Below are 10,688 nucleotides of genomic sequence, written 5' to 3'. Positions count from 1 at the left end.
AATTGCCAAGAGCCCCTAAAAATCATCTGACAAAATTTTCTCTAACATAATCCTTTGACAAATTCTTTGTTTGCGTTTGCCAGAATTTCTCCTAACAGCTTCTAATGCCCCAGAATCTGTAATATATCTCTGCCCATGCCTTCTAGGCTGCTTATTTTTTGTTTAGGCTTGTCGAAGTTACTTTTCCCAATGTTATGAGTTATCCTTTCATGGTATACTCATTATGGATGACCATACACTTGTTGGGCCTACATAAAGTTCCAATGTGCTAAAGGATCACTATCAAAGTCTATTGTTTTGTTGAAATGATTGTTTCTCCCCTATGAGTGTTCTTGATGGGGGACCATATAGCTTTGAAGACCTCGGTGAACGACTTCGTCGCGCGAGGCCCACGCGCAAGACCTAGCCTCCAAAGTACCAGGCCTAGTCAACAGGTCAAAAAGGTTTGACATTATCTTTTCTTATTTTTCTTGTTCAATAGGCCTTATATGCTGTCTGCGTATGTCTGTTTTCTGTTTGTTTGCACGTGTTTGGACTGCTATGTGGGCGTGTTAGAGGATTTCCCTCTCCTCTTAGGGGGCCCTAAATAATCTTAATTCGGCCTTATCCCCTTTATTTCTAAGCGGGAATCCCATATTTGCCCCTATAAATGGTGGGGCTCGCCCATAGGAAGAGAAAGGAGAAAAAGTCTGAGAAAAATGTGATTTTTTAATGATTTCTGTGTCTTTTTGTTTTTTTGAGTTTTTGACATATTTACGAAAATGACACTGCAAAAATAGAGAGAGGAAAAAACCTTAGAGATCGCCGGAAACCACCGTCATCTTTGCCCACAACCGTCGTTGCCGCCACCGCCAACTGCCTTCCCGTCTACGACCGTCGTCCCATGGCTCACCCATGTTGCCGTCGTGGCCTGCCATCGTCGCCACGGCCGCCAACGGCTAGCCGCCTTGGTGGCGAGGACGTCAACGCATCATCTTTGGACGCGCCGCCACCGTCATCCGAGATGCCCTGCATCCTGACTCATCGCCAACATCAATCGAAGAACTGCCTTGATAACGACCAAGTCAACGCACCAGCCTCAGACGCATCTCCACTTACACACAACATGTCCCACATCATGACACGTCATCAATGCCTGATCCAGAACTGCCCTTTGACGTGACACGATAACACATCGTTTACTTTATTTTATTTCTCATATTTTCTCTTTCCTCTAAGGCCTATATGTAGGCCAATGTTGCAAGAAACACTTGGCAAATTTATTTTCAAGAATTGAAGTTTTCTTCCTGGAAGATTTGCCCTAGCCCTCTCCCCTCCCGTTCCGGCCGCTGCCACCACTGATCGTCGCCGCGACTGCGCCCTTGGCCACTGCCCTGCGCCCCGGCTGCCCGCGCCCAGCGCCCTCACCCATCCACGACCCATGACCGCTTCCCTGCGTCCAGACCGCCCACGCCCTTGGCCACCGCCCTGCACCCTGACCGCTCGCGCCTTTGGCTACGGTCCTTTGCCCGACCGCAACGTCCAGCCCCCTAGGCCACCCGCCCCCCTGGCCGCCACTTTGTGCCCCAACGCCCAGCGCCCGCACCCCTGGCCCTTGGCCTCCCGCACACCTGGCCTTTGGCCGCCCGCTCCCTTGGCCCTTGGCCGCTCGCTCCCCTGGCCCTTAGCCGCTCGCGCCCTTGGCCCTTGGCCCTTGGCCGCCTTGGCCCCTTGCCACCATCCTGCGCCCCCGCCGCCGTGCCCAGTGCCCTAGGCCGCCCCCGCCCCTGGCCACCACTCTATGCCCGGCCGCTCGCATCCAACACCCGGTCCCCATGCGCCCGCGCCCTTGGTCCTTGGCTGCCCCCGCCCCTGGCATCCATTCTGCACCCGGCCGCAAGCCTCCAACGCCCCGCCGCCCTGTGCCCGTGCTCTCGGACGCCCTGGAAGCCACTTGCCTCCGCGCTTACTATTTAGGTTTCAGGGCGCTGCCCCGAACCCCGCAAGGGGGCGACTCCCCCCTGGACCCCCCGCCAGCTGACCGCGTAGTTGGATCTGCGACATCCTGTCGAAGCGCACATCAATCGCTAGTGTCAATGACATGTCAAGAATCTCTCGCATCACTACGACGCACTACTCTAGTGCTGAGGTACTCTCTGCACTCTTTGGTGATCGTGTTCTTCATCAAGTATTCTTCGAGTGTTTATCCACCGCCGTCAAATTTGATTTGGATTTTGAATCTTCAAGTGACTATTTGAATAGGCCTTTGAATCTTCTAGCGATCACCGTCTGGATTTATTGAACGTGTTGCTTTATTTTCACCGTGGTGGTTGAAGACAGTACTCCCGCCCTCGACGAGGAAAGGGCTACACCATCACTCGGATTTAATTCTTCGGAATCGATCGTATGATTTCTGGTATGGTTTTATCCCACCCGCTCCTTAGTCGTCCAATATCCTACACCCATTGTCATCCCGCCCCATCTCCTCTAGTCATCGTGCATCACCCCGTCCTGTCTCCTCTAGTCATCCTACATCACGCCTGCCGCCACCGTGCCCTACCATCGTTGCCGTGCCAAGCGGTCGTCGTGCTTTTCTGCCCTGCAACCTCCGTGTTGTAGTACCCTGTTGTCGTCAAGCCATCGCGCCCTACTTTCTTTCACGATGCCCCGCCGCCTCACTCTACCGCCTTTGCACCGCCGCATCCTACCGCCGTTGTGCTTGTTACCCTGCCCTGTTGCTGCTTAAGCCACTCATGTCGCAACACTCTTAGGTGCGACTGCCTCTACGTCCGCCGCGGTACCCATTGCCATACCTCACTGTCGCGCCCGCTGCTGCTCCGGCCTCCCGGTCACTGCGCTTGCACCACTCTATCACACTGTCATCTCTAACGTTGCCTTATCGACACGGCCACCATGCACGTCATTGTCGTTGCTGCTCCCGTCATTGTCATCGCTTGTCAGTGCCCCCGTCGTTTCTTGTCATCGCCCAACCGCTCGTTAGGTCGCCTTCCAGCCTCAATATCACTAATACACACGTCAGGCCGGCCGTCACAAATCGGGTGCGCTCACACTTATTCCCTTTGACGTGTTCAATCATTTCTTTCGGTACCTCCCAAGCGTGTCTCCACCGCGGGGGTTAGGTGAGTGATAGATATGAAAACGTCAATGGGAATAGGTTTTTATTAGTACGATCTTGGGTGGCGCTTCGGATGGTGCTCTCACGAGCAGCAATAGTCATACTTGCACCATTCGCCTTCAACTCGTCGTTCGCGGTCATTGGGAGCCAAGTGGCATTCCCAAGTTACACTTACCGTAGCCTAGTGATCGTTGGTGTTCGTCGGTGCCGGGCTAATACTTCTCATTGATTTCATCGTTGCATCTTCACTTGCGTTATGTCCACATTAGTTGTCTCCATTACATAGCATGATTGAACTCGTCCTCCTTGTGTGTAGCACGAGCTGTTCGATCCCGACGTCCATCGTGTTACATCATTTCTCTTCACTGGAGAGATGCTTTAATGTTTATGGGTTCAACCACAAGCCCTTGTGGACTAAAGGGATTAAAGAAGCTAGTTCCATGGGTTCAAGAGTCTGGCTCCTTCAATTAGAGCAAAGCTTGTAGATTCAAGTATTGTTCCTACACTGTCAGTGAACCGGGACCAGGATGGAACTAGGAGGAGCAAGTACGGGCAGCAAGGGAGGCCCAAACTCAGAATGAGGGGCGGCGGCCGCGAGCCAGGATGATGATGATAACAAGCCATCACTAGTCCTCACCATGATGGCCATCATCAATAGTCTTCAATGACGAGGCGTCTCTAGTATGACTACTAATAAATAGTCCTCACTAGGGTTGGACATCAGGACCGAGGACTGGTTTGACTGGACTGAACTGAGACCATAGGTCCTTTAGTTTAAGGTGGATCGGTTGATCAGACAGGTTGACGTAGCCCAAAAGTCCATTTTTTGAAGCCCATTAGCAACTTATAGCCTTAGAAGGATATTCTTCTAGAACTAACAAGATCATCAGAAAATTATCAAAAGCCCCTAAAAATCCTTTGACATGATTTTATTTGACAGTATTCTTCTTTTGCCAAGATCTTTGCTCTAACCTATGAGAACTGCATATCTTATGTTTTGTCACGTTAATATCTTCTTAAACCATACAAATATCTCTAGACAACTTCTACGGACCCAGAATTTGCAAGATATCTCTGCGTAGGCCTTCTAGGTTGCTTATCTTCTGTTTTAGCTCGTTAGAGTTATTTTTCTCTATGTTTCAAGTTATTCTTTCAAGGGTAAAGTCATTATGGACAACCCTGCACTTGTTGTGGCTTATATAAGGTCCCCTTGTACCCTTGAAGGATCATTACTTTAGTCTATCATTTTGTTGAAATGGTTGTTTCTTCCCGCTGAGTGTTCTCTTCACTAGAGAGTGCTTTAATGTTTATAGATTCAAGCACAACCCCTTGTGGACTCAAAGGGATTAGAGAAGCTAGTTATGTGGATTCAACAGACAACCTCTTTCAAGTAGATCAAAGTTTGTGGATTCAAGTTCTGTTACTACATCGTTAGTGAAATAAAGCGGCGGCACAGGTATAGTTCGGGATCATCCCGGATGAAGGATGCGACGATTTTCATCCAACGGTACAAAACCGTCACAACCAGTCCTTCCGGGGCAAATTTTTGTCCCGTCTGGGGAAAAAACCGTCCCGTCCCTCGTCCCGGATGAAAAAAAATCATTTGATATTTTAAATATATTAATATAGATAGAAAAAGTTTTGAGGAAAATATGGAGGAGAGAGAATCCAAATGGACATATGTATAATTATTTCTGAGCGGCATCAGTTTTAATGCGCAAAAAAATTCAGAGACTTTGATGCAAATTGTCACAGCGAGGCCACGTGGCTCCATCTCAACCGTCAGATGTGAATCCGACGGTTTTTCGTCCACATTCGTCTGTCCATCATCCAAGACCTCTAGACCGAAGATCTTCTAGTCCCACAGGACGAAAACCGTCCCGTCTGGTGGTCCCCGGGATATATTCTCGTCCCAAACTTCGACCATACCCTTGGACAGGATGATTTTTTAGTCCGGAACCGGAACTAAATTATTGATTATTCTTTTTTAAACCTGAACTCGACATTGATTAACAAACCTGACCAGGCCAGGCCGGACTAGGAAGAGCAAGTCCGGGCGACGAGCGCGGCCCAAACGGCGAGCGAGGGGCGGCGACCGCGAGCCACCATCTCCTCGAGCCAGAGCACGGCGTCGAACACCTGCCCGGCGCGGGCGAGCCCCACGATCAGCCCCTCCAACGTCTCCGTCTCCGGCCACAACCCCCTCCTCGCCATCCTCTCCACCACCCTCCCCGCCGCCGCGAACCGCCCTTCCCGGCAGCACCCCCTCACCGCCGCCTCCCACGCCTCCTTCCCCGCCGCCGCGCCCCACCCCCGCAACCTCTCCTCCGCCGTCCCCGTCCTCCCCCCTCCGCACAGCCCCTCCACCAGCCGCGCGCGCACCGCCGCCGTCGGCATCTCCGCCGCCGCCGCCGCCGCCTCCTCCGCCCTCCCCTCCCGGCAGAGCGCCGCCACCCTCGCCTCGTAAACCTCCGCGCCCGCCCTGAACCCCCTCCTCCCCATCTCCTCCACCACCTCCTCCGCCTCCCCCGTCCTCCCCTCCCTGTAAAGCTCCGCCGCGGCGCCGCCGTACGCGGCGGCGCTCCCCCCCCCGCCGCCGACCAACGCCTTCACCACCGACCCAACACGCCCCCCCTCAAACCTCCTCCTGCTCGCCGGCGATCTCAGCCCCTTCTTCAAGACCTTAGCGATTATCTCCTCCGCCGCTCCCTCCGCCGCCAGCGCCTCCAGCAAGATCTTGTGCGCCACCACGTCGCCGCCGCAGCCCCGCCGCGAGATCCGCCGTAGCATCCCGTAGAGAAGGTGCTTCGCCTCGTCCAGCCTCCCCTCCTCGCAGAGCCCCCTCATCAGCACCTCGTACGAGCCCTCGTCCGGCGAGAGGCACATCTCCGAGAACTCCGAGAAGACCTCCATCGCCAGATCCGCCCGCCTCCTCCGGCAGAGCTCCGCCATGATCAGGTTCAGAGATCTCACCTCCACCTTCCCTTCCGAGAACACCTCCCACGCCTTCTCCGCCTCCCCCGCCATGATCAAGACCTCGAGAATCGCCGTCAGGGATTCCGCCGAGCCCGCGCAGGCCAAGTGAGGAATCTCGCGGAAGAGTGCGACGGCTTCTTCCGCCCTCCCGAGCTTGCCGTAGCTCCGGATTATCCCCGCCATCATCGAATCCCGAAGCTCGCACGAGTCCCGCTTCATCTCCTCGATCACGGATTTCATCTTGTCGACGAGGTTGGCGGAGGCGAGCGCGTCGATCATGGCGGCGTAGGCCGGCGCGTTGTGGCGGTAGGAAGGGAACTTGGATGGAGCGGCGTTGAACATCTCCAGCGCGATTTTCGGATTCTTCTCCCGGATGATCATTTGGCGGAGCCGCGTCGGATTCAGAACCCTCGGCCATCGCCAGATCGGTGGCATCCTGTTCTTCGGTTCTTCGATTCCTGTTCTTGGATTGAACGAGTACGGGATTTCGCGGTTGCTGAAGATCGCCGCAGCGGGATGTCCGAGCTATGGGAGGAGGATCGTGCAGGCGGTTGCCGTCAAGCTAGGGTTCCTCCGGTACACTGTTCTTGCGACGGCCTTGATGAGCGTCGCGATCAAGCGAGACGGCGATCTGCGGGAGGCGAAGGCGCTGTTCGAGGAATTGCCCGATCCGGATGTCGTCTCGTGGAGTTCGATCATTGTCGGCTGCGCGCAGCGAGGATTTTATACGGAATCGTTGGGCTTGTTCCGGCGGATGATCGCTGGCAAAACGGATCCGAACGCGTACTCCTACTCCGGCGCTCTCCTGGCCTGCTCCGGCCTCCGATCTCTAAAATTAGGGCGGGAAATTCAAACTCGCTTGATCAAGCTGAGCCCGATCCGCGATCTCGAACCGATTCTCCGCAACAATCTGCTCAATCTCTTCTCCAGATGCCGAGATCTGCGCAGCGCGGAGAATCTCTTCGGCTTCGTCTCCGACGACGACGTCGTCTCCTGGAACGAGATGATCTCCTGCTACCTCGACTGCGGACTGCCGGAAGAATCCCTCAAACTGTTCTCTCGAATGATCTCGACCGGAATCAAGCCAGATCGCTTCACTCTAGCCACAATCGCCGACGCCTGCGGATCCATGGCGTCTCTCCGGCAGGGAATCCAGATCCACGCGGCGATCATCAAGAACGGACTCCGCTTTGATCGGATCATCGGCAGCGCGATGATCGACATGTACGGGAGATCCGGCAGCGTCTGCGCGGCGGAGCTTCTCTTCGAGGAGATTTCTTCGAGAGACGCGATCCTCTGGACGACGATGATCAAAGCGTACGCGAGAGGAGGATTCGCGAAGGAAGCCGTGGCGATCTTCGAGGAGATGGAGAGGATGAAGGTGAAGCCGGACGAGATCGCGTTCTTGGCGGTTCTGACGGCCTGCAGCCATGGCGGGGAGGTGAAGAGAGGTTGGGAGATCTTCCGAGCTATGGAGGATCGCTGCGACGTGGCGCCATCGCCAGAGATTTATAGCTGCCTGGTCGATCTCCTCTGTCGGAGCGGTCGTCTCGACGAAGCTTCGATTCTCATGGAGAAGATCTCGCCGACTGTAACGCCTTCCATGAAGACGACGTTTCTCAGTTCATGTAGACTGCCTGGGGAGGAAGATGAACTCGCACGTGCGGGGAGGACGGAGGAGGAGATGGTGAAGAAGGAGCCGGGGTGCAGCTGGGTGGAGACGGAAGACGGCTCGCACGTGTTTGTCGCGGAGAGCAGATCTCATCCGCGGATGAGAGAGATTGTTGGGATTTTATATGGACTGAACGTGTCTCTGAGGGAGTCCCATTGAGGGTTCTCTCTTTCTCTCTCTCTCTCTCTCCCCCCCCCTCTCTTTCCCCCTCTCTCTCCCCTCTCTCTCTCTCTCTCTCTCCCCCCCCTCTCTTTCCCCCTCTCTCTCTCTCTCTCTCCCCCCCTCTCTTTCCCCCTCTCTCTCTCTCTCTCTCCCCCCCCTCTCACTGACCCCCCCCTCTCTCTCTCTCTCTCTCTCCCCCCTCTCTCTCTCTCTCTCTCTCTCTCTCTCTCCCTCTCTCTCTCTCTCTCTCTCTCTCCTCTCCTCTCTCTCTCTCTCTCTCTCTCCTTAAATCATGGGGCTATAGTGTAGGGCTGGGGACTGGATGGTTATTCTGTCCCAGATAGAAATTCATCCCGGGACGAACGGATGAGACAGTTTTCATCCAGTAGGACTCAAAATTCATCAGGTTCGCTTCCGACGGTTTGATATTTGACTGTCCAACATTTTTATCGAAATGAAATTCAGGATGAGACAAAGACAAGGGGCTCAATAATCAGTTCGTCTTAGAGAGGCAGGTTGAAACAGATTGAAATTCAGAAGGTCCATCAAGTGCCTTCTTGGTGTTTTAAATGCTTGGAGAATGTCAACGGATGACTGCGGAGGTTACTCTTAGTGGAATATAGGTATCCAAGGTTACTCTCCTACCTTACATTGATCCATTATTCTACACACTCACGTATGTAGCTCGTATTCATTTCATCATCGGTATTGTCTATTGTCATCTACCATCCATGTAACATGTCATCTACCACCTACATCACATACCATCTATGTTGTCGCAATCCTGTCATATGTTTCCCTCAAGATTTATCTAATAAGCCATGAATTACTATCTTCCTCCATCTCTCCCCTTACTCAACTCCGACTGCCAAGACCCTCATGAATACGTCTCAATCTATCTTCAAACCCTAATTTAAGTCATAAACCCTGATTTAAATATTTCCTCTTATTATTTCCCCTTTTTCATTGTCTTTTATGATCATCACCTCCTTACGTCTTCCTCTATTTCATTCTCTCATTTTTCACTCGCTTCATTCACGTTCCACTATCTCTCACTCATGGCTATATTTATTTTATCCTTGTAAACCAGTTATTACCCCCATCACATCTTACCATTGTCACCTTATCACTATTTCTTATCTTATACATATCCCCTCTTGTTCTCTTAAAATCAACTTATCAATATATTTACTTCCCAAAGATACATTCCCTGTGGAGACGATCTATACTCATCCACTCTATAGAATATTTATGTCAGTATGGGTTTATGAATTTTTTTGCTTAAATTCAATTCCAACAATAATGTAATTTTACCTTAATTTTGAGTTTATTATGCAGATCAGCCAAAGAGTCCGATCTGAGGATCAAACAAGAGAAAGGAACGAATTTTTAATTAATAATTTTGATTATCTTTCGAGTATTAAATATTTCATCTATTTGAGAGCCAGCCTTCCACTCTCCCGATACTCACTATGGCAGACTTTCCTGCTTCCGCTTCTTAGCTTTACCACTTTGCAGTTCTCATGCTTGCTCCCCAACATCAACTTCATCCACTCTGATGTGCCATCGTCATATTTATTATTACCAAATTATACTATTTTCTCCACATTTAGTGTGATTCGTCTTCCCTTGGGAAATGATTTCCCTTCTAGTATTCTTTTTTTGTTTTAAATATTATTCGTCCTTTTGAGATTTTAATCGCTCTATTATATTATTGCTGTTGTTCATATTATTGAGTAAAGCCTTTTGTTCTTTCTCGTTATATTATTTTGACATATCCTCGTTGTCGCGTGGTTTGCATAGATATAAAATGAATAAGCTATCTTTAATATCAAATTATGATGCCCATTTCTTCAGAAAAAAAGTGTCTCAGTATTTTTAAAAATAGTTTTGTTTTAGAAATATATGTTTAAAATCTAAGACTTTAAACATGTATTTTTTCATGCCATGTGTCGTGTTTGCCATCCTTGTTCAAAATTAAATGACTGGAAGATGGGTTGTTTTAGATTTTGTATTTTAGATTGCGTTCATTTCATTTTGTACTCTGCCATCTATATATGACTTTTTCATATATGTACAACATACACATAGAGGCACGGTAAGTAATAATATAATCACCAGGTGTGTCCATTATGAGGAAGGAGATCCTACTAGGTGTCTGAAAAAAAAATCATAATCTATCCACTTGTGTATTGAATAATTTTGACATTCAATAAACTGAGAGACAAAAAATCTCCAATAAGGATGCAACAACCAGGCAAGACTTAAAAACCTACCCTAAAGTTGAATTTATACTTGGCAACAAAGAAGCTGATCTGAAAAAAAAAAAAAAAAAAGAAGCTGATCTGAATAAGGATTGAACAAATCGATTGGTATCTGATTGAGAAAAAAGTCGAGTGATATTTTTTTAACAAGTTCCAAAAACCAAACAACTTTTCTATCAAGTACAAGCTGGTTGATTGATTAGAAGCCAATATATATTTCAATCAGGGGATGTCAATGTAAAAAAATACAGATGTACTCAATTTCCTACGCTAACTTTGATGCTGATTAGTCGACCAAAGTCGGCCAGGACCCGAACGATACAGTACTGCACCTAAAAAGTAGGATATTGGACTGAACTTTAGGTAATTTGTTGGTCTTACCTTAAAACTAGGATCTGGGCTGCGACCCCAGCAAAACGTTCACAATTCTTTTTACATAAAATTTGTATCAAAATTTTTGATATAGAATATTATATTTTATTAAAAAAACACTTGACAA

General features: G+C 50.1%; 1 protein-coding gene across 1 annotated transcript; it reads left to right on the top strand.

Annotated features, from left to right (window-relative positions):
• Positions 1-6,464: 6,464 nt before the first annotated feature.
• Positions 6,465-7,922, top strand: LOC144716372 (pentatricopeptide repeat-containing protein At3g53360, mitochondrial-like). The gene has a single exon (XM_078591490.1). The coding sequence runs from the start codon at positions 6,465-6,467 to the stop codon at positions 7,920-7,922; it is 1,458 nt and encodes a 485-aa protein (XP_078447616.1).
• Positions 7,923-10,688: the final 2,766 nt, after the last annotated feature.

The sequence above is a fragment of the Wolffia australiana genome, chromosome 2 (genome assembly GCF_029677425.1).
Source record: "Wolffia australiana isolate 7733 chromosome 2, ASM2967742v1".
NCBI classification, from domain to species: Eukaryota; Viridiplantae; Streptophyta; class Magnoliopsida; order Alismatales; family Araceae; genus Wolffia; species Wolffia australiana.
Note: the sequence above shows the minus strand (reverse complement) of the source record. Positions and strands in the feature narration are given on the sequence as shown.

Excerpts from the sequence above, each read along its gene's own strand:
- LOC144716372 (XM_078591490.1), top strand. The coding sequence starts at position 6,465 with ATGATCATTTGGCGGAGCCGCGTCGGATTCAGAACCCTCGGCCATCGC.